The sequence below is a fragment of the Aspergillus melleus genome (genome assembly GCF_016097325.1).
Source record: "Aspergillus melleus strain CBS 546.65 chromosome Unknown contig1, whole genome shotgun sequence".
NCBI lineage: Eukaryota > Fungi > Ascomycota > Eurotiomycetes > Eurotiales > Aspergillaceae > Aspergillus > Aspergillus melleus.
Genome location: NW_025763370.1, coordinates 4,361,974 through 4,389,642, shown reverse-complemented (window position 1 = coordinate 4,389,642; position 27,669 = coordinate 4,361,974). Strand labels below are relative to the sequence as shown.

General features: G+C 53.0%; 9 protein-coding genes across 9 annotated transcripts; 8 read left to right on the top strand and 1 right to left on the bottom strand.

The window, feature by feature from the left end:
• Nucleotides 1-1,078: 1,078 nt before the first annotated feature.
• Nucleotides 1,079-5,018, top strand: CLU1 (translation initiation factor 3 subunit CLU1; the record flags this gene model as incomplete). Its single annotated transcript, XM_046083202.1, has 4 exons — nucleotides 1,079-1,115; nucleotides 1,176-1,238; nucleotides 1,306-1,361; nucleotides 1,431-5,018. 4 exons carry the CDS (start codon nucleotides 1,079-1,081, stop codon nucleotides 5,016-5,018), a joined length of 3,744 nt encoding a protein of 1,247 aa, XP_045939159.1.
• An 863-nt stretch (nucleotides 5,019-5,881) lies between these two features.
• Nucleotides 5,882-8,647, top strand: LDX57_001558 (uncharacterized protein; the record flags this gene model as incomplete). Its single annotated transcript, XM_046083201.1, has 1 exon — nucleotides 5,882-8,647. The coding sequence occupies one exon, from the start codon at nucleotides 5,882-5,884 to the stop codon at nucleotides 8,645-8,647; it is 2,766 nt and encodes a 921-aa protein (XP_045939158.1).
• Nucleotides 8,648-11,178: 2,531 nt separating this feature from the next.
• On the top strand, nucleotides 11,179-13,152 carry LDX57_001557 (ferric reductase family protein; the record flags this gene model as incomplete). The annotated part of the gene is made up of 4 exons (XM_046083200.1): nucleotides 11,179-11,842; nucleotides 11,908-11,969; nucleotides 12,029-12,214; nucleotides 12,280-13,152. The coding sequence occupies 4 exons, from the start codon at nucleotides 11,179-11,181 to the stop codon at nucleotides 13,150-13,152; spliced, it is 1,785 nt and encodes a 594-aa protein (XP_045939157.1).
• An 803-nt stretch (nucleotides 13,153-13,955) lies between these two features.
• LDX57_001556 (glutathione S-transferase family protein) lies at nucleotides 13,956-14,854 on the top strand (the record flags this gene model as incomplete). Its single annotated transcript, XM_046083199.1, has 3 exons — nucleotides 13,956-14,035; nucleotides 14,100-14,153; nucleotides 14,236-14,854. 3 exons carry the CDS (start codon nucleotides 13,956-13,958, stop codon nucleotides 14,852-14,854), a joined length of 753 nt encoding a protein of 250 aa, XP_045939156.1.
• Nucleotides 14,855-15,131: 277 nt separating this feature from the next.
• Nucleotides 15,132-17,848, top strand: bbp (putative zinc knuckle transcription factor/splicing factor MSL5/ZFM1). The gene is made up of 8 exons (XM_046083198.1): nucleotides 15,132-15,376; nucleotides 15,437-15,650; nucleotides 15,755-15,972; nucleotides 16,203-16,426; nucleotides 16,484-16,592; nucleotides 16,653-16,858; nucleotides 16,916-17,425; nucleotides 17,480-17,848. The coding sequence occupies exons 1-8, from the start codon at nucleotides 15,223-15,225 to the stop codon at nucleotides 17,519-17,521; spliced, it is 1,677 nt and encodes a 558-aa protein (XP_045939155.1). The 5' UTR covers nucleotides 15,132-15,222; the 3' UTR covers nucleotides 17,522-17,848.
• Nucleotides 17,849-18,432: 584 nt separating this feature from the next.
• On the top strand, nucleotides 18,433-20,398 carry LDX57_001554 (anion exchange family protein; the record flags this gene model as incomplete). Its single annotated transcript, XM_046083197.1, has 5 exons — nucleotides 18,433-18,536; nucleotides 18,603-18,751; nucleotides 18,808-18,895; nucleotides 18,947-19,443; nucleotides 19,491-20,398. 5 exons carry the CDS (start codon nucleotides 18,433-18,435, stop codon nucleotides 20,396-20,398), a joined length of 1,746 nt encoding a protein of 581 aa, XP_045939154.1.
• Nucleotides 20,399-21,935: 1,537 nt separating this feature from the next.
• LDX57_001553 (fungal specific transcription factor domain-containing protein) lies at nucleotides 21,936-23,274 on the top strand (the record flags this gene model as incomplete). Its single annotated transcript, XM_046083196.1, has 5 exons — nucleotides 21,936-21,965; nucleotides 22,011-22,279; nucleotides 22,328-22,484; nucleotides 22,540-22,784; nucleotides 22,836-23,274. 5 exons carry the CDS (start codon nucleotides 21,936-21,938, stop codon nucleotides 23,272-23,274), a joined length of 1,140 nt encoding a protein of 379 aa, XP_045939153.1.
• A 578-nt stretch (nucleotides 23,275-23,852) lies between these two features.
• On the top strand, nucleotides 23,853-25,557 carry dbp8 (ATP-dependent RNA helicase DBP8; the record flags this gene model as incomplete). Its single annotated transcript, XM_046083195.1, has 2 exons — nucleotides 23,853-24,403; nucleotides 24,498-25,557. 2 exons carry the CDS (start codon nucleotides 23,853-23,855, stop codon nucleotides 25,555-25,557), a joined length of 1,611 nt encoding a protein of 536 aa, XP_045939152.1.
• A 780-nt stretch (nucleotides 25,558-26,337) lies between these two features.
• LDX57_001551 (uncharacterized protein) lies at nucleotides 26,338-27,578 on the bottom strand (the record flags this gene model as incomplete). The annotated part of the gene is made up of 3 exons (XM_046083194.1): nucleotides 26,338-26,934; nucleotides 27,003-27,233; nucleotides 27,306-27,578. The coding sequence occupies 3 exons, from the start codon at nucleotides 27,576-27,578 to the stop codon at nucleotides 26,338-26,340; spliced, it is 1,101 nt and encodes a 366-aa protein (XP_045939151.1).
• Nucleotides 27,579-27,669: the final 91 nt, after the last annotated feature.

Sequence of the window (27,669 nt, the reverse complement as noted above, 5' to 3'; positions counted from 1 at the left end):
GCCGAGAAAAAAGAAAAAGAAGGTGAGATGAAGTTGAGTTTTGGACCCGATCTGGCGCTTTGGAAATCTCCGCTGCTGCGCCTCACCGGCAGATCGATGAGGCTTGGCGCTTTACTCACTCTGTGAGTGAGTAGTTAGTTAGTAGTGTCGGTATATGATAGAATTGATGCAGTGATAATTGATTTGCTTTTCTACACTTAGAGAGTGGACAGACAGAGTTCCATGTATGGGTCTGTTATATATATGTTATTCCTTCTTGACTAGTTACCTCATGAACTCGAGAGATACAATGACATATATTTTGTGGGCCATAGGTATGTAACTATCGCAACACTCTACCTTGAATCCTCGAGTAAACACCTGATAAAGGTGGCCAACGCCGAGAACGGCTCTGGAAGTGTTCACCGATGTACAGGTACCTCTCAAGTGCAACGGAAGTGGTGTTGAGTCAGGTACCAGTGACCCGTCACATCCTCACCGCATCCGTAGCTTCCCGCCCAAACCCTAAGATTCCCACGGTAGAGAAAGCTCAAGATGATCAAAAAGTCTGTGAAAAAGGTCCGAAAAACGAGTGTGATCCGGATCTGATATAGTAAACTTCAATTCGAGTAAATCCCTCCTCCTCCTAGGCCGGACCCCCATGTTTTCCCGCCGAGCCAATTCCCGGGGAGAATTCCTCGTAGTCATAGAAATGCCGGTGGGTTGTGGATTTCCCACCGCCCGAGCGATTCCGAGGGTATTCCGCAACCCGCGAAATTTTCTCTGCCCGGCTTCCCCGTGTGCTTTCTCCAGCTTCAACTACCCTTGATCTCTTCTCCCTTGTTTTCCATTTGTCTGCTTTGGCCTGGGTACGGGGTTGTTTTTTATATATTCAATTGCCCTCGTCCCTGTATCATATCCCGGATTTATCTTTTGTCGATTCTCCCATCTGTTGTCATTTCCTGTCTTTTTTGATTTCCACTTTTTCTTCTTTACTTTCCGCGGCATTCGAGATTTTAGACGAATTGTCAATTGGGACGGTTCCATCACTCCATTTTACTTCTCTCTAAAATTATCCTCCCCCTTTCAATTACACATTATGGCTCAGACCAATGGTGATGTCGAGCACTCGAAAGGTTGGATTGCTCTCCCCCGGTCATCTTGCGGAGGACTCGTTCGGTTAACCGTCATAGCAGAGTCGCCCGAACAACTCACCAACGGAAACCACCCCGAGAGTCAGGAAGAGGAGAACAATGGCGGTATGTATTCGTGATTATCATAGTTGAGTCGTCGGATTGACAACTAACGATGTCATTCATTGATCAGGTCTCTTCCAGATCTCCGTCAAGCTTCCTCATGAACCCTACAAGATCCAGGTGATGGTGGGTATTCAGGTCTACAAAACCCTCAATCAGCAATGGTTGGCCTAATGATTCCATTCAATACTTTAGGTGTCGAGTCAAGAGCAAGTCCAGGACGTCCGCCAGTCGATCGTCGAGTTGCCCAGCACTTTCCAATACACCTGCTTCCATCTCGAGTTCAATGGCAGCCGCATCAACGACTTTGTCGAGCTGTCTGAGGTGCCCGACCTCAAGGCCGACTCGGAGATCGTTCTCGTGGAGGACCCGTACACCGAGAAGGAGGCCCGCATGCACGTCGTGCGTATGAGGGAGTTGGTCGGCGCCGCCGGTGACCGAGTCGACAACCTCCACGGTATCGACGCCGGCTTGTCGCTACACGATGCGATCGCCGAGGAGGCTCTTACGAAGGAGAGCTCGGATAAGGACCACTCGCTGTCGAACTATGACATTGCCGGTTCCTCGTCCCTGAAGACCATCCTTCCCAAGGCCGAAGCTCCCCTCCCGAAGACCGTCAAGTCCATCTCGCTATCGCCGTGGAACCCTGCTCCTTACCACCTTCGCCAGAAGGGTCACCTGTTGTACCTCCAGGTCACCACCAACGAAGGCGAGCAGTTCCAGATCACCTCTCACGTGTCTGGGTTCTACGTGAACAAGTGCTCGAATGTCAAGTTCGATCCCTTCCCCAAGACCGTCGCCAAGAAGGGTAGCGCCCATTCTCTCCTGACCCTGATCTCTCACCTCTCGCCCTCCTTCAACTCCGCTTTCGAAGCCCTGCAGGAGTCGAACAACAAGAAGGACCTCCTGACCACCTTCCCCTTCCAGAACGCCATCCCCAACAGTCCGTGGTTGGTCCCCCCTCCCTCCTCTAATGTCAACGCCCACCAGCCCGACATCACGCGATCCCAGGAGAGCTACCTGATCTCCGGCGTGGACAACGCGGAGACTCTGAGGGACTGGAACGAAGAGTTCCAGACCACCCGTGAGCTTCCTCGTGAGACCGTTCAAGACCGCGTTTTCCGCGAGCGCTTGACGTCCAAGTTGTTTGCCGACTACAACGAGGCTGCCGCCCGTGGTGCCGTCCTGGTTGCCAAGGGCGAGGTGGCCCCGTTGAACCCCACCGAGGATCGGGACGCTCAGATTTTCGTGTACAACAACATCTTCTACTCTTTCGGTGCCGACGGTGTTGGCACTTTCGCCTCCGAGGGCGGTGACGAAGCCGCCCGCGTGGCTGTTGGCAAAGATGTCCTGGGTATCAAGGCTGTCAACCAGCTCGACATCAACGGCTTGTTCACCCCCGGAACCGTCGTGGTCGACTACCTTGGCAAGCGTATCGTCGGTCAGAGTATCGTGCCCGGTATCTTCAAGCAGCGTGAGCCCGGCGAGCACCAGATCGACTACGGCGGTGTTGAGGGCAAGGACGTCGTTGCGACCCACCCCGACTTCGTTTCGGTCTTCGAGAAGCTGTCGAAGGCCCTGCGCATCAAGAAGCATGCTGTCTGGGATAAGGACTCGAAGCGTCATGATCTCGAGGGCAGTGTCGAAACCAAGGGTCTGTTGGGCACCGACGGCCGGAAGTACGTGCTTGACCTCTACCGGGTCACACCCCTGGATGTGACGTGGCAGGAAGAGGAGGGTAGCGACGCTTACCCTCACCGCATGTCCGTCTTGCGACTGGAGCTGGTCGAAGCCTACTGGAGACAGAAGATGAGCCAGTATGTGAAGGCTGAAGTCGAGCGCCGTCGCAGCGCCAAGGCCGAGGAGACTGCGGCCAAGGAGAAGTCTGAAACTGCCGACTCCAAGGAAGAGGGCGCCGAAGAGAAGAACGAGGAGGCTTTGGATCAGGAGCGGGTTGATATCTCTGGATTCTCGCTGGCCCTGAACCCCGACGTCTGCAGCGGCCAGGTTCCCCAGACCGACGAAGAGAAGGAGCAGTGGGCCCAGGACGAGAAGGAAGTCCGGGACGCTTGCGATTTCCTGCGTTCCAAGGTCATGCCCGAGCTGATCCAGGATCTGCACGACGGAGATGTTGGCTTCCCCATGGACGGACAGTCGCTCAGCCAGCTCCTGCACAAGCGTGGTATCAACATCCGCTACCTCGGCAAGTTGGCCCAGCTGTCCTTGGAGAAGGGCTCCCGCCTGGAAGCCCTGTCGACTCTCCTTGTCCAGGAGATGATCGCTCGTGGCTTCAAGCACATTGCTAACGAGTACCTGCGCAACGTGCCGGCTCCGTTCGTCGCCTCCTGCGTGGCTCATCTGCTGAACTGTCTTATCGGCACCGACGTCAACGCCAACCCTCGCGCCGAGATCGACGCTGCGATGCGCGAGATCTACCCCGAGGCTGATTTCTCCTTCGAGAAGGTCACTCCTGCCTCTCTGCGGGCCGACATTGAGAAGCAGGTTACTCTTCGCTACCGCTTTACCTTGGCACCCGAATGGTTCAGCTCCCTGCGACACTTGCAGCTTCTCCGTGACATCTCCATCAAGCTGGGTCTCCAGCTTGGCGCGCGTGAGTTTGCATTCGAGAAGTCGCAGCTGCCCAAGGTTCCCGCCACCAACGGTGTGAACGGTGCTGGCAACGATGATGGCAAGAAGAACAAGAAGAAGAAGGGCGGCGACTCCAACTCGCCCGCTCGTGCTGCTTCCCCCGAGAAGCCTGCGCTTTCTATCGTTCCGGACGATATTCTTAACATCGTGCCTCTCGTTAAGGACGCGTCGCCCCGTAGCTCCCTTGCCGAGGAGGCTCTGGAGGCTGGTCGTATCTCCCTCATGCAGAACCAGAAGCAGCTGGGCCAGGAGCTCATCTTGGAATCTCTTTCTCTGCATGAACAGATCTACGGCATTCTCCACCCCGAGGTTGCCAAGCTTTACCATCAGCTTTCCATGCTCTACTACCAGACCGACGAGAAGGAGGCTGCCGTTGAGCTGGCGCGCAAGGCTGTCATCGTGACCGAGCGTACCTTGGGTGTTGACTCTGCCGACACCATCCTCAGCTACCTCAACCTCAGTCTGTTTGAGCACGCCTCTGGAAACACCAAGACCGCTCTGGCCTACATCAAACATGCCATGGACCTGTGGAAGATCATCTACGGATCTAACCACCCCGACTCTATCACCACCATGAACAACGCCGCCGTGATGCTGCAACACCTCAAGCAGTACACTGATTCTCGGAAGTGGTTCGAGGCTTCGCTTGTGGTTTGTGAGTCGCTCTTCGGCAAGCAGTCCATCAACACCGCCACGATCTTGTTCCAGCTGGCGCAAGCCCTGGCTCTTGACCAGGACTCCAAGGCCGCCGTTGGTAAGATGCGCGATGCCTACAACATCTTCCTCAGCCAGCTCGGACCCGACGACCGGAACACCAAGGAGGCCGAGACTTGGCTGGAACAGCTCACCCAGAACGCTGTTTCCATCGCTAAGCACGCCAAGGACATCCAGGCTCGTCGTCTGCGCCGCATCAACATGAACACCCGGTCCCTGGGCACCAAGGTCCAGCCCGGTGTCGGCCAGTCGGCTCCCGAGGCATCTGGCGCCGGAGGCTCCTCGTTGGATTCCCGTAGCGTTGATGAATTGCTGAAGTTCATCGAGGGTGGTGACGCCAGCGCGTCGCGCTCCAAGCAGAAGAAGCGTGCCGCTGCCAGCAACCCTAAGCTCCGGGGATCGAAGAAGTCATCGGCTTAAAACCATACCTCCATTTCTTTTCTTTCTTGGGTAATATAAAAACAAAAATTCACGCTCGTGTCTTATATGTGTGACGGCTAGATGCTATACTGAAAACCAGGGGTTTCCATGTCGGATGAGCGGGGTGTTTATCATTTTTTTTCTCTTATTTCTTTTATTATCTCTTTTTTTTTTTCTTTCCCCCTTCTTCTTTCTTCTTTTTCATGTGCTGTAAAAATCTCTCTACTCTTATTTTCTTATGGGTTTTTGGCCTTTCTTTCCAACAGGAAATGTTTATCGCGGGAAGTGCATAGCAAGGTCGGGTGATTTGCATGCTATAGTGCTTTGGAATAAGCTATGTATTATATATATGACCTTCATCTAATTGAAGCATGCATCAATGACGAACACATGAATGAATCTTCATTGGAATCAACTGCAACACAAGTAATTCTGGTTGCCTGAAGTGCAAGGCGCAAAGAGTTGGAGATACCTCGGAGGAATGCTGTTCCGTCTGTGTCGGCAGCTTGACCGCTTCCGGCAGTATTCAATGTTTATTGTCTTTCACGGAGGGCCCGTCGCAACCTCATCCATCTTGTCGTCTTACAACCCAGCAGTATCTTATGGCCTATTGTTGCCACTTTCTTCACATTTTATTCTACTGAATATAGCATAATTGTGCGCATATCTTCTGTTTCTCTTTCAACCTCCGTGTTGCCTATGAGCGGCCGCTTCGCAAACCGACGGTAACATGGGACTACTTTGACCGATCATAAACACGCGATTCCAGTGCTTCAGCCGCCCTCCTGAAGACGAACATCCTTTCGAATGACATGATCAATTGAATATAATCTTTTTTGGCAGATTGGAACCCTTCCCGCGATATGGAAGACATTCAACCGACCGCAAAATGGGCTAATCGCATGCTGCGCCCCTTGACCTCCATCTATCATCGCTTAGAGAAACACCACGAAATCCAGACCAGCGTCAAGGAAAGATCTGAATCCCGCGAAGCCACTGCCACACAGCCACCGTCAAAGCCCTCCGGAGTCGAACAAGGCTGCTCTTTTTCGGACGAAGAACCGGGCGACCCGGCCTGGATTCCCGGGAAGCCAGAAAAACGACGGCTACGACATAATTATTCAACTCGGGGACAACGAGGAAATGCGGCCCGACGGCGCAGTCGATTATCAATTGCCAGCCCCGAATTACCAAAAACTCTCCCTGGCGCGATCGAGATTGCGACACCCTTGATCACTGGTAGAGCACGGGGGCCGTCGGAACCATCATCGTTCAGAAAACAGTTATTCCGAAATGTCGTACCCCCTACAGGCCTGGCCGTGTCGACCGAAAACCGAAAACCGACACGAACAAACCACTCCAATTTCCCCGCTTACCAAGGCTCGTGGAAGCAGGTTCTCGATTTATCCGGAGACGCGGGATTCGTCGATATAGCGCATTTCCTAGACCGTGCATTTATTAAACTGTTGAATAGAACTCAAGTGAAGGAGCAAGCTCGGGGGACTCGGTCATTGTTGTCAATGGCCGTGCGACGTCTCCCGGTTTTTATTGCAGAGGAACAGAGATTACAGGACGAGTTGGACGAAGATGGTGACGTGGATATGTGCGATGCCTACTTCACAGAATTAGAGGCACATTATGCTCCGATGGGATCAGGATGGCAGCCACTCCGTGAAGCTGTGCGCGCTCGGGGTATTCACCTTGTCTCCGAGATGATACAGAAAGGATGGATTACCAGGTTGGCTGCTTGTCGACTAATGAAGGAGTGTATGGCGCAGGGTGAATTTGATGCTTTTGAATCACTCATGTCCAAAATTCTGGTAACCCTTGGAAAATATGAATACCCAGTCGTTTTTGATTTACCCAAGCCTTCGGGTCATTGTGACGACCCAGTCTATACCCTATGCACTTACTACAGACGGTCGACAGAGAGGCGATCATTTGTTTTTGATGAGTTGTCTAAACTTCTTCTCCGTCGGGTGCTGCCTCCCGAGTGGATGGTCACCACCACCTGGAAAAAATGTATAGACGGGGCAATCCAATCGCTATCCACCGAGGATGGAGACTCTGCGGCTGCCACGCGGCTACTACAAGCCGTCGTCCTTACGGCTGGTGCAATCTACCCGGCGACCGATGCGCTGTTTTCTACAATGGATTGTGAAACTACTCCGCGTCGGGAGCGCTTCAGAGACACACGGGCTTCGACGACAAACGTGGCAACGACACCCACGGACCAGACACCGTGTCCCATTCCGATCCAAGATGCGTTGAGCAATCTTGTCTCAAGCCTCGTGACTGCGCTCTGTGGGATGTGCATCGCGCGATTGCAAACATCCAACGCCAGTGAGAACGCCATCGGCGCGAAAGTTCGTGACATAGTCGGATCATTGGCTTTCGCCATTCAACGAGACATTGAGACGAAACCACTGCCGCAAGGAGCTCACGGACCGACGTATCGATCCCTCCGTCGCGCATATGTTCTGCTCGGCGACTACGTGCTGCGCTGCGGCGAAGAGTCCTCGGAGGTCATCAGTGACCGTGCCTCGATCTCAAGACGAAGTTTCGAAACATTCTTTCAGTCATTGGCTGCTCAACATGACACTGTCAAAGAGTTGGCGGAGCTTGTGCGACAGGTGTTTCACTGCTGCGGGCAAGTGCGCAAGGGCGACAAGTCCCGGACACCAATCGAGGTTCATTCCAGAGTTTCTCAGCTGGCTCAGTTGACGAATGGAAACGGCGTGTCTTTACTGTTGGGCAAGGTAGCGGCAGAGACAGCGATGGGGTTAGCGGAAACGACCCTGGATCCGGATGACCACGTCTGGGCCATGGAGGTTCAAGAGCAGGTTCTTACAACAGAGCGCAGCCTCAAGACAGTCCAGCATGAAACGTCCAGACGGGCAGGTAGCACTGGATTATTTCGATGGGAGGATAGCATTGGCGAATGGGTGGCGAGCACTCCGGCGCCCAAACCCAAGACACATGTGGACTTGAGGTCCAAACGTGTCGAGACACGGTCGCAGCAGCCGCCGACTATACCATGTTCCACCAGTAGTACCTCCCCCAGCTCTACCAACTCCCGACACGCTGCTTCAAGCATAACGTCATCGGCGCCATCTATCACCACCAAGCGGGCGTGCGCCCCAGCAGGCCGCAGCAATCCAAGATCACCGAAAAGGCTTCGATCGACCCCTCGGGAAGAATATGCAAAGGAGGCACAGGAATCGCCCCTTCTTCACTCGGGCCTCTTGTCTACGTCGTTATCTGAGTCAGATCGCACCCCGATAGCCGCCCGCACCAGAACTGCCCGTGCCTTGAAGGAATTGGTACATGCAAAGAATCGGCCGGTGCGGGGGATGCGTCCAGAGGGAAGTCCAACTCAGATCGAGGTGGTCATCATCAACAAGAAAAGTGGTCTTCTGTCGAGCGGACCGACCGTTCAATACTCCGAGCCCCTTAGTCTGCGTACCCGTTCGGCTCGTGCGAGGATGTCTCTTCCCGGCACCAAATCAGAGGTTGAGGAGTCCTTCAAGGCGGCTACGGTACCACGTAGCCTACCTCTTCGACGGACGCGTAGGGTGGTATCTCGTACTACTCAGGACGATAGCGAGGATGAGTTGAGTTTCCTATAACTGCCTTACTCCGTAGTTATGGGGCGGCTCTCTCCGGTGGATGGGAATCCCTGCCACATCCCGTGGCTTATTTTGGTCCTTTTAATCTCCGTGGGGCAGGGAACCAAATATCTTTCTTTCTTTCTTTTTTTTTTTTTGTCGGTACTCGTTAAGTTTCTTTTGTTTTTCTGGATTTTCTTGGGTCGCAGGGGGAATTGCCGGAGTTCTGAATTAGGGATTTCTTGGACTATCTTTGTTTTGGCGACGATTGATACCCAAGGGCATTTGGTGCGATGGGGTCTGTTTTGGACTGTTGGTTTTTTCTTCTTTCTCCTGTCCATTTGCATTTTGCATTCTCTTTTCATATATTTAGTTTACTTGGTTTTTTAAAATAGCTTTTTTGTGGGGAGCGGTTTGTCATGGATATCCAAGAACCATTGAGAAGGCAGAGGAGGATCCATTCTCCTGGCCTGAGTGTTTTGAGCACATTTTCTTTTGCAAATCAGATGATTCTGGGGCGGGGCGATGTGACAGGTTCCAGCGACTATGTGCTACAGCCTACCAGTCGACTAAAGAAAGGGTCGCAGGCTGTACTCCCGGAGATCCAGGGGCGATGTTTCTGATTGGGACTGTTGGATTCCTTGGTGCTACTCACGGACGGATGAGATGGATAAGTGCAACCTAGACGACCAGTCAACGACGAAAACAGGCGGAGATTAGTGGCCCGGAGAGAATGGCATTGATGTAGACATTTTTTAATTACTACTCCGGAGTAAACAAGAATAGTAGTTCCAGAGTGGTTATTGCTCCGTGCTCCTTGGACGCTAGAGCGACTGACTGGCTGTCAGGCAAACGCCGGGGACTCGGGGGAGGGGGAGGATATTAAATGTTTCAATCTGGATCAAGAGGGCAACTTATATCGACAAGTTGTTAAGACTATTTAGTCGTTAGTTAAAAAATTTAAGAATATCATCCGAGTCGCCAAGGGAGGCCAGCATAACGCCATGTGGATGTATGTAGATTCAATTGAAATTAATCCGGTGCGCCAAGCCCGATTATGCATCGCTCAGTCATCCGGGTCGTCCTTTCTTTTCTGGTTCCCATTTTTGCATCTTCCTTCATTCTTTCTTCCTCCCATCCTGGCTGACCGACGACGGCAAATCAGACCTGCATCTGTACCTGCATCGCGACGATCCGTTGCAATGATGATGATAATGATGATGTTGCTGATACTGATGACGATGATTCCAACGCAAGGATAGACTCTTGCACCGCCAACCAACCAACCTCGCCCGTCTTCTCAAACAGCGATCTCTAGCTCCACCCGTCGTCGGTCCCGTTGATTCGCCCATGCAAGGGCTTCAATCCAGATCAGATCGTCCCCTCCTCTTGACTTGTTTCATCTTCGGGCCATTCAGCGTCCATTACTCTCCTTTTTGGTCTCGCCGCCACCGCAAGTGAATTAGGCAATTGAGCAATTGCTTCCTGATTTCGCCTGAACTGTGGAACGCCGATGATGGATCCATTTTGCAGGAGCCACACTAGGGGTCCGGTCTGATGAGTCGATGACAGGAGAATGTTGTGCCTGGCGGGTTCCTTTCCCCGTCCTGTCGACTCGAGTCAACTTCCCCCTGTAGTTACTGCTAGCTTGTTTGCTGGATGCTGCTGTTAGCTTACGGAGTAGGAGGAGTCTAGGAGACCGTCCAGACTCCAGAGTTGTCCGTTGTTCTTGGTGGGCCTGTATATTTTCCCTCTTTACCAAGCGCCGCCCCCCGCCTCTGGGCGCGAAAAAAAGAGGAGACGAGAGAAAGACCTGTGCTGAATCTTTCTCTTCTTCCCTTTCCCTTCTTTCTCTTTCTTTTCTTGTCCGATCTTCTTTCCCTGTCTTAACTCCCCCCCCCCTCCCGTACGACCGTTGCGGGTTTTTTTTTGCGATTTTATTTATCTGTTCTCCCTTTGCTTCTTGGCAGATCTCCGGTGGGATTTCTCCCTGTTTGCCTTCGTTCCTTGATAGCCGCCGACCCAAGAAGTGACTGGATCACCAACTCACATTCCTTTTCGTTGCCCGTCAACCTCTGCAATTTCGGTCCGAGGATTCGCTTTGGTCGGGTTCCTCTTGCATCGTTTCCCCTTCGTTTGACAACCAAGTGAATCGACTGGGTCGTTTTCTTGGTTCCCATTGTAGATTGTTTGGGGTTCTTGTACGACAATTCTACCAGAAAACAAAGCGGCAATCATCGAAACAAAGACTCAAGACAAAGCCTTGGTTTGCGCAAGCATACCTGCACTTTCGAATATCGCCTATTTAAATTTCAGTCGCCAATTCGCAGTCTTGTGCGCCGGTGATTGTATTGGTGACCTCGTACAACTGAATCACCAGGTCGTTCCGTGATTTCTTTCTCTATCGGATTTAAGTTGGCAGAGCTGGTCTCGCACGCAATATCTCCGGTCTTGCCCACTGCTTCTAGATTGCAGGGGCATCGCAATCGTCAATCTTTATTCTATCTTTCACTTGCTTTTGTTTAGCTTTTTCTCGCAGGACTCTGATCATCATGAGTTCTCTTCTTTTCGGCTTGTCCCTGGTTGGACTCGCTTCCGCAACGGCTCAAATTGAAAAGCGCTCAGGCAAATGGGATCCGTTCTATGAGATCCTCAACGATGATCTCGCCCGTTACACTTTGACGACCTTTTGCCTGATGGCTATCATCGTTTTTGCCTGGAGAGCATGGTTCCGCCTCTCCGCCCACCTGAGACAGTTGGCAAGCTTCAACAACGGACATCAACGTTACTTCATGACGCCTTCCGGGACGTTCGCTAAAATCAAGAACCATGTCGTCTACGCCCCGTTGTTCCGCAACCGTCACAACCGGGAAATGCAGCTGTCTCGGGCCGTCAACATGGGTACCCTCCCCAGCCGATTCCACGCCTTCATCCTCGTCGGTATCATCGCCATGAACGTGACGCTCTGTGTTGTTACCGTGCCGTACAAGACCGAGGAAGATAGCGTTGCTGGCATCATCCGGAATCGTACCGGCACCATGGCCACCGTGAACTTGGTTCCTCTCGTCTTGCTGGCTGGGAGAAACAACCCCTTGATCTCCCTTCTGCACGTCCCGTTCGACACCTTCAACTTGATCCATCGCTGGCTCGCTCGAATTGTTGTCTTTGAGACCCTGGCCCATGTGTTTGCCTGGTGCATTCCCAAGGCTCAAGAAGGTATATTTGAGAGAGATCCCCTTCCGTCAATCCTAGTTTACTTCGTGATACTGATTACCTTATAGCTGGCTGGGATATTGTGGGAATGGTGCTTGGAAAGAGCGACTTCTTCATCTACGGATTGCTGGTAAATAGTTGACAGACTGCTGGGTGTCGATCAGTTCTGTGGCTAACTTTTGCTTCCAGGCTACTTGCGCTTTCGTTGCGCTCATGCTGCACTCTGTCTCGCCCCTTCGGCATGCGTTCTATGAGACTTTCATTCATCTCCACATCATCTTTGCGGTTCTTTCCTTCGTCGGCCTCTGGGTTCACTTGGAAGGACTTGAAGCCCAGAAGTACTTGCTTGTGGCCATCATTTTCTGGGCGCTCGAGGTACGTGCAAATTGTTTCCTTCGATGTGTCGGATACTGGGATTGAAAGCTGACCACGAGATTTAGCGTTTCGCACGTCTTGTCATTGTTATGTACCGCAACGTTGGAAGACGCTCGACCACCGCTTTGGTCGAGGCTCTCCCGGGCGACGCTTTGAGAATCACGCTGAAGATGGCCCGCCCCTGGACCTTCAAGCCGGGCCAGCACATCTACCTGTATATTCCTTCCGTTGGATGGTGGATGTCGCATCCCTTCTCGGTCGGCTGGAGTGAGTCGGAGGAGGTCTTCACCGATGAGAAAGGCATCCCCATGACTCGACAGGAAACTCTCGGCACCGAGAAGACAACCCTCTCCCTCTTGGTTCGTCGCCGTACCGGCTTCACCAACAAGCTCTTCCAGCGTGCCGTGAGCTCCGTGGGCTCCCGGGTGACCTTGAAGGCCTGGGCCGAGGGCCCGTACGGCGCTATTCACTCCATGGACTCCTACGGCACCGTCCTTCTTTTTGCGGGTGGTGTCGGTATCACCCACCAAGTCCCGTTTGTGCGTCATCTGGTCCAAGGTCACGCTGACGGCACGGTCGCCGCTCGTCGTGTCACCTTGGTCTGGATCATTCAATCGCCGGAGCACCTCGAATGGATCCGTCCTTGGATGACCAGCATCCTGGCCATGGAGCGCCGCCGGGAAGTCCTGCGTATCATGCTGTTCATTACGCGCCCGCGTAACACCAAGGAGATCCAGAGCCCGAGTGCCACCGTGCAGATGTTCCCGGGACGGCCCAACATTGACACTCTGGTCGGCATGGAGGCGGAGAACCAAGTGGGAGCGATGGGTGTGTTGGTCTGTGGTGGCGGTGCTCTGAGTGACGATGTCCGAGGAGTCTGCCGTAAGAGACAAGGTCCCACAGACATCGACTTCGTCGAGGAGAGTTTCACTTGGTGATCGACCGGTGCACGGTTGGAAAGGGGCAGCATTCACCCTTTATACTGCGTGGGGAGTTCGTCAATTTTGGCCCCCATTGCGGTGCCCCCGCCCTTCCTGCGCCGAGATGAGGGGTTTGTAGATTGCAAATGGAGCGAGTTCAATTAGTTCTTTGGTATATATATCTACTATCGGTTTTGGTTAGCTACGGTCTCTTGCATACATTGTTAATTCATGAAAGACGCTCTGCCGTTCGTCCGGCTCGGGCGGTGACGGTCGGCGTACTTCCTGACAGATCCCCCATTTCTCACTGCTCGTAGACCTGATCATTATTCTTCAGTGTCTCCCAGCATTGATAACTGACTGCTCAAGGATTGCTGGACTTTGACTCTGCCAACACTCCGGGATCCCTCGTGCTCACTACACGAAGACTCGCGCTACGATGCAATCATAGAGCGACAGATCAGACACAACATTCACCCAGATGAATGACGAGGACTTGCATGACTACTTTGTACACCGTAGATTACTTGATCCGATCGGAGTTGATCTGACAATGACAGAGGAATTAATCATTCCCACCTTCAACGGCTTAGAAATCATGGTGGGGCGTTGGAGTTGCTGGAGGGTTCTCCATGTCCAGTGGATGGCATCATTCATGAATTAATCATCCACCGACGGAAATGAGCGGGGTCTTCAGAGCAACGGCTGCGTATAATTACTGCCGATTCCCTGGACTGTCTTCGTCGGTTAACAACAACTCTCTTCGTTGCTCTCGTCTGTCCAATTGGTCTCCGCTCTATCAGCACCAGCACTACTCCAACATGAGTCGCCCGGATCTCACGCTTTACACCTCCCAGACTCCCAACGGGATCAAGATCTCCATTGCGCTGGAGGAATTGGGGTACGTTGAACTCTCCACCGCTTGTGACTCCTCGAACTGAAGGCTAATCACTTGTTCTCGTTAGACTCCCCTACAAGGTGGAGAAGATCGATATCACCAAGAACACTCAGAAAGAACCGTGCGTTAGAACCACAGCTCCCCACCCTCCGTTCCATCTGGGAACCTCCTTGACGAGCCACAATCATTCTAACACCAGGCAGATGGTTCCTCGAGATTAACCCCAACGGCCGTATCCCCGCATTGACCGACACCTTCACCGACGGCCAGAAGATCCGCCTGTTCGAATCCGGCAGCATCCTGACCTACCTGGCGGAACAGTATGACAAGGACTACAGGATCTCCTACCCCAAGGGTACCCGCGAATACTACGAGACCATCAGCTGGCTATACTTCCAGAACGCCGGAGTCGGTCCCATGCAGGGCCAGGCCAACCACTTCTCGCGCTACGCCCCCGAGCGCATCGAGTACGGCGTGAACCGGTACGTCAACGAGACCCGTCGCCTGTACAGCGTGCTGGATCAGCACCTCTCGACCTCCAAGTCCGGCTATCTGGTTGGCGACCACATTACCATTGCCGATATCTCGCACTGGGGGTGGGTTGCGGCCGCCGGATGGGCGGGCGTCGACATCGAAGAGTTTCCCCATGTGAAGGCGTGGGAAGAGCGCCTGGCCGCCCGCGAGGGCGTCGAGAAGGGTCGCCATGTGCCTTCGCCTCACACCATCAAGGATCTCTTGAAGGATAAGGCGGAGATGGACCGCAAGGCGGCCGAATCTCGGGCTTGGATTCAGGATGGCATGAAGGCCGACGCCAAGCACTAATCCGTCTTGTTCTTGTAAAGTCCACCGAAAAACATTCATGCCGTGATGTATTATGCCTTGATAGTATGAGTATTTAGCTTAAATAAGATTGAAGATTGATCGCTGGGTAATCCTGGACGTTGGCCGTCATGATCTAGTTTCTTTGTTTCTTTCACTATTCTCTCACTGAAGAAGACACCTTTGTTCAGGCGCCAAGGCATAAACATTAGTCATCTCACGTGATCCCGGAGCTTGCCACATCGCGGGAGCTTCAGTCCGGAAGCCCTTTTCTTTTTTTGACCTCACATTCATCTGGGTTCAAAGAACCACTTAGTTGCTCACCAAATCATATTAACCTTGCTACCATAACAGCGGAATACTCAGGACCCATGGCCTGGCGTAATCAAGGAATCACCGGTTCCAACAACATCCCGTTGGGACGCAGACGATTCGGAGGCGACGATCCTGGTGAGGATGACAGTCGCACTGCAACTCCGTCGTCTGCGGACATCGGGTACAAGCGCGGTAGAAGTCCTGTTCGCGGTGTGTCCCCTATTCTTCTGACTAGACTTGTTGAAGATACCTTACTAACGCCTCACCCAGCCGACCCCCCTGCTGACGGTACGAAGAGGCGCAAGAAGCGCAACCGTTGGGGCGATGCGCAGGAGAACAAAGCCGCCGGTCTCATGGGCTTGCCCACGATGATCATGGCCAACTTCACCAACGAACAGCTGGAGGCGTATACTCTGCATCTGCGGATAGAGGAGATTAGCCAGAAGCTTCGTATCAACGATGTTGTTCCTGCGGATGGTGACAGGTGAGTGGCCTCCTTTTTGGCCCTTTTTCGTTCTATGTGTCTCTGTGGAGTTCTGTTGTCGTTTGATCATTTGATCGCCGCGCTAACTTTTCTTTTCTCTACAGATCCCCGTCGCCTCCGCCCCAGTACGATAACTTTGGCAGACGTGTAAATACTAGGGAATACCGTTACCGGAAACGCCTGGAGGATGAGCGCCACAAGCTCGTGGAAAAGGCCATGAAGACCATTCCTAACTACCACCCGCCCTCTGACTACAGGCGGCCTACCAAGACCCAGGAGAAGGTCTACGTCCCAGTGAATGACTATCCAGAGATTAACTTCAGTATGATAACTAACCCTCTAACTCCTAACCGTCCCTTGATTCTGTATTTCCATGACTCTGCTTTCTTGGCTCGAGTCGAGCTTATGGGAAAGACATCGTTCCGTCGATGCCTTTTCGGCTCGCTTCTTGCTAACCCTTGACTTGCTTGACCTTTTGCTATCTCTCGTTCCATTACTCAAAGAAAAGAAAACCAGCATGAACTAACCATAGCTTTTCGCTATCTTTTAAAGTTGGCTTACTCATAGGACCCCGTGGAAACACCCTGAAGAAAATGGAGACCGAATCTGGCGCCAAGATTGCTATCCGAGGCAAAGGCTCCGTCAAGGAAGGAAAGGGTCGCTCTGATGCCGCTCACGCTAGCAACCAGGAAGAAGATCTTCATTGCTTGATCATGGCAGATACTGAAGAAAAGGTTAACAAGGCGAAGAAATTGGTGCACAACGTCATTGAGACTGTAAGTCATCCGTCATGGGATATTTTCAAAAGAGAAATTACTGATGACTGTTATCAGGCTGCTTCGATCCCCGAAGGCCAGAACGAGCTGAAGAGGAACCAGCTTCGTGAGCTGGCTGCTCTTAACGGTACTCTCCGTGACGACGAAAACCAGGCTTGCCAGAACTGTAAGTACCGCGCTCTATACGCTATCGTTCAAGAACGAATTCTAACAGTCATTTCACCAGGTGGTCAAATCGGTCATCGCAAGTACGATTGTCCCGAGCAGCGCAACTTCACTGCCAACATCATTTGCCGCGTTTGTGGCAATGCTGGTCACATGGCTCGTGATTGTCCTGATCGCCAGAGAGGCAGCGACTGGCGCAACAACAGTGGCTTCGGCGGCGGCCGCAGAGCCATCGGTGGAGGCGATGCTGTCGACCGTGAGATGGAGGTAAGTTGCCTTACTGTCTTTGAATCTTTCACGTATCCTCTCTAACTTGGAACCTAGCAACTTATGCAAGAACTGTCGGGAGGTGCGCCGGGTGAGGATGGCCACGTGCCTCGTCGCATCGAAGCTGGTCCTGATCAGGGCTATGATGACCGCGACATGAAGCCTTGGCAACGAGGCCCGCCACCCAGCGATGTCGCTCCCTGGCAGCAGAGAGGCCGGGACAACCGTCGCGACGACTATGGACAGCGGGACCACGGAAGTGCAGCCCCATGGGCCCAGGGCCGCGGAGGAGGCGACTATGGATACGGTGGCCAGGGTGGCTACGGGGCTCCGCCTGGAGCTGCTCCATGGCAGCAACAAGCTCCCCCGCCGCCTCCTGGCGGACAGCCGTCGTATGGATACGGTGGTTATGGCGGCTACGCCCCGCCGGTGCCCGGTATGGGAGCCCCCCCTGGTGCGCCTCCTGGTCTGGGTGTGCCGCCCCCTCCCCCAGGCATGCCATCGATGTACTATGGCTCTGGCGGAAGCCCTCCCCCGCCGCCTCCGGGCGAGGGACCCCCACCCCCGGTATGTGTTTCATCCTTTTGAATACGACAGATCAGTTACTAACTCTGGATACAGCCTCCCAGCGACCAGCCTCCCCCTCCCCCTCCTCCCGCTTAAACGCGCGACTCTCGTGTATTTTGCTTAATGCTTTTGCTACGAAACGTGATTCTGAAAATTACTGCAGATCAAAAGTCACCACCAGCTTGATTAGAAAAAAGGGACGGTGGAAGGCCGAAGGGGAAGAAACCCGTAATGCTTTGTATTCTTTGCCTGTGCTCTGTTTAGGTCGATAGTCCACGTTTTACTAGTTCATTGGCCAATCGATCAGTCATTTTGAAAAGAAATTCAAGGGCTCGTATATGTAGTTTGCTCCTGGGCATCTTGTTCGTTGTCATGCATGCATAAATAGGTGACATGTTAGGTAGGTAAATCCCACCAGTGACGGCCTGCAATTCATACCCCGGAAAAACCTCAGCTGTCGGTTGCCTGATTGGCTAAACACTCTTCCATGGTGGCCTCAGGCCTCCGCGGTCCCCACCGTCTTTCGACCTTTTGTCTCCTCCATTTCCTCTCCATCCCAATTTCCAATTGACGTTCTGGTTCTTTGCTCTGATCGAGGAATGCAATCCCTCTAATAAATCTGCGCTCTTTCTAGGAGCTCGAACTCGTCGACCTTCCCCATTTGCACATACCTTCGTAATTCTTTTCGTACCACTCACTCATTTGTCACTCAACCGTACAGTGTACACTAACTTACACTACCGCCGCCGTGCAACATGCAAGAATCCGGTCAACCAGGAGGAGATTTATCAATCTCCGGGCCCACTTTCCATTCAAATTCTCCGTCGTCGTCTCACGCTCAGCGAAGATCTTGGCAGTCGCGGTCTGGAGGGGGAAGATCCGAACCTCATCCGCTCCAGGGTTCTTCTACTATCGCCCGAGAGCAGTCCCGGCATGCACCGTCGTCGGCTGGCGGGGCGTCGTCAGCGCGCACTGCGAAATGGTGGCGCGTTCGGCTCTTTCGAGGTATGATTTTAGATGTTAAGAGGCGGGCACCGTACTATTGGAGTGATTGGACGGATGCGTGGGATTATCGCGTCGTTCCCGCGACGGTGTATATGTATTTTGCGAAGTAAGCTGCTGCTGCTGTTGTTCTTTCATGGTGGTATGGATATTGTGCTAATTGGGGATTTGACAGTATTCTGCCGGCTCTGGCCTTCTCGTTGGATATGTTTGAGAAGACGGAACAGAGTTATGGTGTGAATGAGGTGCTCTTGGCCTCGGTGCTGGGGGCGGTTGTGTTTTCCCTGTTCGCGGCCCAGCCTTTGGTCATTGTTGGTGTTACTGGTGAGTCTGGATTGCTGGCTGGAGTAGGAGTGTTTGGCTCATGGCTTGTTGTTTAGGTCCGATCACGGTGTTCAATTATACAGTCTATGATATCATTGCTCCGCGGGGAACACCTTACCTTGCGTTTATGTGTTGGATTGGAATGTAAGTTGTCTCTGTGTTTTTCATTGGCTGATGCATGCTGACAGAGTGTAGTTGGTCTCTGATAATGCACTGGATCCTTGCTATAACTAATGCTTGCAATGGGTTGACCTATGTCACTCGGTTTTCCTGCGACATCTTTGGATTCTACGTCGCCTTTATCTACCTTCAGAAAGGTATCCAGGTCCTGACGAGGCAATGGGGCACCGTTGGGGAGACATCCGCCTACTTGAGCATCATGGTCGCATTGCTGGTTCTCATGAGTGGATGGATCTGCGGTGAGCTTGGGAATAGTAGTCTTTTCCAACGATACGTACGGAAGTTCCTGGAAGATTATGGTACCCCGTTGACGATTATCTTCTTCACTGGATTCGTTCACATCGGTCATATGCGCAATGTCGACGTTGCAACGCTGCCTACCAGCAAAGCGTTCTTCCCAACGGCCGATCGTGGATGGTTGGTGCACTTCTGGGATATCAGTGTGGGCGATATCTTCCTTGCGATTCCGTTCGCGCTGCTTCTTACAATTTTGTTCTATTTTGATCACAACGGTAAGCATTGAATCACTCTGGTCTGGATTTGAAGCTAATCGCCATAGTGTCGTCCCTTATCGCTCAAGGAACCGAGTTTCCTCTTCGGAAACCTGCTGGTTTCCACTGGGACTTGTGGCTGCTGGGGCTCACCACTTTCATCGCCGGCTTGTTGGGTATCCCGTTCCCTAATGGACTGATCCCTCAGGCGCCGTTCCATACGGCTGCTCTTTGCGTGACGCGAGACGTCGCGGATGAGGATGATACGAACAAGGGCAAGGCCGTCCGCATCACGGATCATGTCGTCGAACAGCGAGTCAGTAACTTCGCTCAAGGGCTTTTGACCCTCGGTACCATGAGCGGACCCCTTCTCATCGTTCTGCATCTGATCCCGCAAGGTGTCATGGCTGGGCTGTTCTTCATCATGGGCGTCCAAGCGCTTCAAGGGAACGGGATCACACAAAAGCTCATTTTCCTAGCTCAAGACAAAGACTTTACCTCGGGCTCTAACCCCTTAAAGAGGCTCGAGCGTCGTACCGCTATCTGGGCCTTTGTCATTCTGGAGCTGATTGGTTTCGGTGGTACCTTTGCCATCACTCAGACGATCGCTGCCATCGGGTTTCCCGTGATCATCCTACTCCTTATTCCAGTGCGCGCATTTCTCCTACCTAGATGGTTTACGCGGGAAGAGCTCTTCACATTAGATGGGCCCACAGCAAGTCCGTTCACCATGGAGAGTGTCGGGGGTACTCATGGGATAGACGAGGATGCTGCCCCTGTGGGCTCGGCCACTGGAAGGGACAATCATAGCCAACACAATCGCAAGACGGAAGGCGATAACACGGTCATGATGCGTCGTGATATGAGTACATCTTCTGAATCGCCGGTTGATGACGACCTGGAGCGCGGCGAGGCCTATGAGCTACAGACTAGATCTTCCGTTCGCAGACGCAGCACAACAAGCAGAGCTGAATAAGTCTCTACTTCTGATGACGCAGGGGCCTTGCTCAGCGGCACCTTTCTTCTTTTTGGATACAAAAGTTTCTCTCATATAAATGACCTTATTATATAATCGTCCGTGTATTTTGGTTGGCTCTGGCTGACAATGAGACGCTCGAATCAGATGTCTTAGATTTTGTTTGCATTTTTGTTTTCTAATATTCGAAGACGTTGCTGTACTGATCGTATATACCTACTGTTTGGCGATGTATTTACCTTACTTTTGGATGAATTGGCACCAATCCTCCCCGCTGATGAAACTAGCAGTCTTCCTGTCCTCTTGGGCTTACATCATGTGATCTAAGCACAGGCTGTAAGCTGTTGGGCCTCCATTTGATTCGTTTCTTTGATCTGGTCTCTAATACGAGCTTGGACAGACCACTCCCTGGTATTTTCGGTTTTGTTGCGCTTGGCAAATATCATTGCAGAAAACCAACTGCTCCGGCGTGAATTTGCAGATAACCATTGGCTGGGCCTGTGCAGCCGAAGTCTCTAACCATGGAGGTCAACGATAATGGAAGCAATAGGAAGCCCGCCGTGAGTTACAGACGTACTATGTTGCTCAATGTGCCGAACCATGGGGTTAATATGACCGAAAGTGTGATAATTGCAAAGATAGAAAGGTAAAATCACCAGTGCCTCGATGCCGGGATCCCAGATGTCTCAGGACTATATAGTGACCATGGCACCAACAGACCAAATGCGACCGCCGATCCCCATGCTCTAGCTGCATCGCCGCGGCGCTTGATTGCCGGATTACTCGTCGAGTTCCGGAAAGACGACAACGAGTTCTTATATCTGCCCGCTACGATGAAGCTATGGAAAACGTGAACCGTTCGCTTCAGGAAGTATCGCAGGGGCTGCAAAAGCTCCTTCGGAACAGCGAACAGACCAAACACTTTCCTAATAGCTCTCCTGCCTTGTTCACTGCTAACTATGTATCGAATACATCTGGTCTCTCGGAGGGGTATAGGGGCGATTCTTCATTCAAAGCGCACGTCCAGCGGGTGACGGAAGCCTTGAGGGACGCCGCGGCGAATGTGGATTCAAGCCTAACCGACCAAAACTTCGCTACGGCTATGAGTGCGACGCAATTGATCAAAGAGGCGACCGATAGCGAGGAAACGACTTCTAGAGAGGAAAGCGTCAATTCACCTTCGTTCAAAGTCCAATACCCGGAATTAGAAGGCAGACCACTTCCGCCCCTCGAACCTGTGCTCAAGCTCCTCCGGCTGCTACAGACTGAGAAGCAGCGCTTTTTTATTGACGTTCCGGTTATAGATGAGGCCGAATTTGTTGAATTATGCCAGAAGGTCTATTTTGCGATTAACGACTACTCACTGTCGGCATGGGCCACCGTTAACACTGGATTATATTACTTATTCCTTGGCCTTGAGGAACATGAACGCTCCCAGGTCGGCCTGACGCTCGCCGACATACGGACATATACGCAGTTGTTGTCAGTCAACATAGAAGCCGGCATACAATCATTTAGACTCTGTCATGAGTCATCGATGGAAGGATGCCAGGCTTTAGCACTTCTGGTAAGCATAAGATGCCTTTGCTTAACATGATACTAAGTTAGAAAGACTGCATTCTGTATGAAATCGGGACGGAGTGCACTAGCCTGGTCATTGATCGCAGCTGCTTCCAGGATGTGCATCGATCTCGGCTGGCATCGCCTGCCTACGCATCCCAAGGGACCGGAACTGTCAAAGAAACGGAGAATTTTCTGGTGGGTATATGTCATCGACAAGGGCATGGCCTTCACGCTTGGCAGAACTCCTTCAATTCATCAGTACGATGTCGCGACGGAGCGGACGTCGTTTCCGTTGGACATACCAGGGCCGCCGGGATAGTAAGTGGCAGTACCCTTCGAAATCATGCTAGTCTGACTCTGCCATAGCCTGTACGGTGGCTTTGTTGAATTCGCTGTCATTGTGGGCGACATGCACATACAGCTTTTCTCCGCATCTGCTCAACGAACGTCACCACAAGTCCGCGTTGAGAATGCCAAAGCCTTCGCTTCCAGGCTCTTCCAAGTGAACAATAGCTTGAAGCAGGTGCGTACAGCATTCGTTGCTGTAGACATGACAGTCTCTTTAATCACAATCATAGACTCTCCGAGACGAACCCCCTACAGACGCCAGGTTTCAGGATGCAAGCGTGCTCTTCGACATCATCATGCACTGCCTCGTGACAATCGTATATCGTATCGTCCCCTGTGCTGAGCCCAAACCTCACCCACTGAAATGCCACACCGGCTGTATCGAAGCGGCACGACAAGCCCTCTCCACGATTGTGCAGGCAAGCCAGACGCTAGGCCAGCGCAATCCACTGGGCTGGAGCATGTTTCTGAACTTGTAGGTGTTCTTGAAGTCATCTCTCCAAGTAAAAAGTCTAATTCCGAACAGGCTGTTTTCCCTCGTCCCATTCGCATGCTTTATAGTGTTAGCAGGAAACACCATCGCCTGCTCATCCACCGAGGACCTAGCACTCCTATCTGCCGCCGTACGGGCCATTAAACCGATGGCTGCCAGCTCTCCCACAGGAAGAAAGCTTTATGACGTCTGCAGGTCTTTCTATCAGGTGGCTAGCTTCTCAGTCACCCGACATGCAGCTATGTCCGCCGCCCCGGCATCCGCCCCTGTGGCTGTGACTCAAGTATATGAACATCTGCCCGTAGGGAACTTCTCGGAGACGCTTGATAACTCGGCAGCGCCGCTGTATGAACACATAATGGCTCCGCAGGACTGGGATACCGTTATGGGCGAGTTTGATCTGGGGATTGGCGCGGGGGCGATGGCTTCTTTTGTGGAGCCGTATATTCCGTTTGATGGGCGGGTGCCTTAGATGGCCGAACGGGACGGGTCTGTGAGGAATCGATGTGTTTTCGATATGATGAAAGCACTGTACTTGGTGTTTGAGGCTTGCATCCCGAGTACCAAGCAGTGTCGTGACCGGAGGGGCTCTGGTCTAGGTTGACGAGGAGACTGTCTTCTGTCGAGACTATCAAGAGATCCATCAGTACCCACATAGGATCTATTGTATTCGAGAACGAATGTATTATGTTAGATGTAGCATCGTAGACTTCAGTTACACTAGGCCCTTTGGGGGTTTATGTGATATGCCCCGGGCCCCGAGGCCTCCGGGCAGGATGCGCGCCTTATATTAGCGTCTCCACCGTAGATGATATTCCCCTACACATACATACCAGTAACATTGAGCCGCGGGTGTTGGCTAAGGGTCTGCAAAAGCATCATAGATCTAATTACCGCATTCGGTTAGCCCACAGCCAACAGCTCACGTGCTCGACCGCCTTCCACGCGGTCAAGGTTTCTGCCACCAAATCGGAAGATTTTCAAAAAAAAAAAAAAAAAAAAAAAAATTTTGGAACAAGAAAGAGACTCTACAAAATCAACAAGACAAGCATGGCTTCATCACGCTCTTCCTCGCCCGTCTCAGACGAGGAAATTCACCAGGCCCCCAGCGCCTCCGAGTCCGGATCCGGATCCGAATCTGAAACAGAGCAGACGACCGACCTCCTGCAGACCCGCGCCCCCAAACGCCGTCGTCTCTCCGAGTCGTCCACCGATTCGTACGTTGCTGCGCCGGCGCCGCTCCCCACGCTATCGCGTATCAAAAAGAAGGGGACTGCCGATGAGGACAAAGCCAAGGCAGGTGGTCAGGATACTAACCCGGTGTTGATCCGCGATGCGGTCGAGATTGGTCTGCAGGATGCCGAATCGTCGTTTAAGGCCCTGAAGGTGGCGCCGTGGTTGGTGGGTTCGTTGACTACCATGGCGATTAGGAAGCCGACGGCTATTCAGAAGGCTTGTATACCGGAGATTCTGAATGGGAGGGACTGCATTGGAGGTAGTCGCACGGGTTCGGGTAAGACGGCGGCGTTCGCGGTGCCGATTCTGCAGAAGTGGGCGGAGGATCCGTTTGGGATCTTTGCGGTTGTGTTGACCCCGACGAGGTATGTTAGATTTATGTTCTGCTGGTATTGGAGTTAGGGACGGGGAAGGGATGGCTAGTGGTGGTATTGAGTGCTGATGGATTGTGGCGTGCAGAGAACTTGCGTTGCAGATTTTCGAACAGATCAAGGCCATCTCGGCGCCGCAGGGTATGAAACCCGTGCTCATCACCGGAGGCACCGACATGCGGCCCCAGGCGATCGCCCTATCTCAACGACCGCACGTGGTCATTGCGACCCCCGGCCGTCTGGCCGACCACATCAACACCTCCGGCGAGGACACCATCCGCGGCCTCAAGCGCGTGCGCATGGTCGTTCTGGATGAGGCCGATCGTCTACTCGCCCCCGGCCCCGGCAGCATGCTCCCGGACGTTGGCACCTGTCTCTCGGCCCTGCCGCCCTCCAGCGAGCGCCAGACGCTCCTCTTCACCGCGACCGTGACGCCCGAGGTGCGCGCCCTAAAGGACATGCCCCGGGCGGCTGGGAAACCACCCATCTTCGTGACCGAGATCGCCACCGAGAACAAGGACACCATCCCGCCGACCCTGCGCCAAACCTACCTCAAAGTACCCATGACGCACCGCGAAGCCTTCCTGCACGTCCTCCTCTCCACCGAGGGCAACGCCTCCAAACCCGCCATCATCTTCTGCAACCACACCAAGACCGCCGACCTGCTGGAGCGCATGCTCCGTCGGCTCTCCCACCGCGTCACCTCCCTGCACAGTTTGCTGCCGCAGTCGGAGCGAAACGCCAACCTGGCGCGCTTCCGCGCCTCCGCGGCCCGCCTGCTCGTCGCCACTGACGTCGCCTCCCGTGGTCTGGATATCCCGTCCGTTAGCCTGGTCGTGAACTTCGACGTGCCGCGTAACCCGGACGACTACGTGCATCGTGTGGGTCGTACGGCGCGTGCGGGCCGACACGGTGAAGCGGTGACGTTGGTCGGACAGCGTGATGTGCAGCTCGTGCTGGCGATCGAGGAGCGCGTGGGCCGCCAGATGGAGGAGTGGTCCGAGGAGGGAGTCAGCGTGGAAGGGCGGGTGGTACGCACCGGCGCGCTCAAGGAAGTCGGACAGGCGAAGCGAGAGGCATCGGGCGAGATCGAGGAAGGTCGAGACGTGTTGGGACGGAAGAGAAACAAGCTGAAGAAGGTGCGGTGATCTATCTGCTTTGCCTCTTCTTATGCTTTTATGCTCTTTCCATGCATTGTTGGAGGAAGAGCAAATAAAAGTCAAGGGATCTTGTACATATATCTGGGAAGTTTCTGTCTAGCGATTTAGATTTTAAATATGATGAATGGATTTAAACGCTCCCTTTTGCTCAATTAATGCATGTAGCAGTAGTAGCACTATTGCGGCTAACCCACCCCAGAAGACAATCTCGAGAAACTCGCTTCGGCTGTAGTCGTTTCGATTGCGGCCCTGTCCCTTCCCTTCTTCCTTAGGGACTGGACCCAATGAAGAGAGGTGCTGCGTCGCTGGGCACAGAGTGCAAAGGATGATTCAACGCAAGAAACTTTGATCCAAAGACTTTTTTCTTTTCATTGTCTCTTGAGCAGGATATCAAGACATCCAAGTAAATATGTACTATACACGAAAAAGCCAAAAAAAAAAAAGGACCACCAAAAAATGCACCAAACCCGCACGTGGTATCAATGTGACTGTGACTATCGCTCATTGCTCTCCCAAGGCAACAGACGTTGTATCCAGGTATTAAGAAAGTCCATGCAAAAAATCTGTCTAATATGGTCGTGATGAACGAGGATCTCCTTCCCGGAGTGTTAGCTCCTCTGCTCTTTTATCCTCTTTTTTTTTTCCCGTTGAGTGTTGTGTTTCTTCTATCTGCAATGCAAGACCAATTTCCTTCTCTTCCGTCCACTTCCGAAAGATCACGGAGAAGGTGTTCTAATCTGGAATTCAAAATTGAACGTATTTCATTCATTAGCCGGAGTTCACTGACCCTGCCCACGGGCTTGGATCGTCGCGTTTCTCCCCCGTGCTCATGAGCTTGAGAAGTCCGTCCACAGCGTCTCCCCGTTGAGCCGGCGTGACGAACCGTTGCTCCCTCACGACATCCTCTTGCTGACTCGACTCTGCTGCCACCGGGGTTCGCATGGCTCTTCCGCCCCGTGAGGCGCTCGCGGGCGGACTACTCAGCTGCATCGGGGACCCCGCGGTATCTGTGCGTCGGTGGGTCTTCTGCGTCGGGGTCTTCATCGGGTCATCCTGGGCGTGAGCATTCCCCGCCGACAGGGGCGGAGACGAGAGACCCGACGGGGCAGGAGGGACCGTAGTCTCGGAGGAGGGATGGGTGAGCGCCTGGGACGGCGGGAGGGCTCGAGGAGTGGAAGAAGGGGAGCTAGAGCTGGCGGCGGGGTCCTCCTTGACGAGTGGACTCCGGGTGGAGGAGGCTTCGGGTAAGGACAATCGGGGTAATTTGCGGCTGTGGGCTTCCAGCTCGGACAACCGGCGGTCGAATTGAGGGTCTCGAACATGGCGCATGGCGCTTTGGATTCGGTTTCGGAGAAGGCTGGCTTTCTATAACGCGGTTGATCTATGAGTTTCCTGGACTTTGTTGTTCATAATCTGATACGGCTCCACCATACCTGTTGGATAAACAACTTTCGCGTCTCGGGGTCCTCAGGCACCGGACGCGTTGTTGATCGTGATTCTTCTAGGGATGGTTTGCTTGTTTCGGGTTCTAGAGTTGATTTGGGTTGCTCGTGTGTTTGTGACTCGGGGAGGGCTTGGTTGGTCTCTCGCGGTTCAGTCGCGGGTGCCTGTACATCTGATGTCGTGGTGTGTTCTCGGGGAGAGGATGGTGAAAAAGAGGAAGGCTAGCACGAAGAAAGAAACTCCAAGTCAGCACTTCATGACTCGACGCCTGCATTGGCAATGGGAACTCTTACCCGACCAGTCGCCTGGACCGTGACAGCTTCGTCGCGAACGCGTAGCCAGTCTTTGTTTGCAGACACCCCGTGATCCACTTGGTCAATGGAGCGTTTTTGACCAGCAAAAGACGGCGAAGGGAGCAATTGCTTCTTGGGCGAGGGGATATCGAGGAACGAGTGTTTAACAGGCGAGACTTGTCGATGAGGGGACAGACACGCGTTGACGGTCTTTTCGCCGAGAATGCGTCTGCCATCCTTGACAGGGCTCGCGTGCAAAGTAGTAGAGTTCATTGCGGAGGAATTGGGAAATAATATGAAGTGATGGAGAGAAGAGGGAGTACGAGAGGAAGAGGGGAGGGGAGGAGGTTGGGCGTGTTGTATA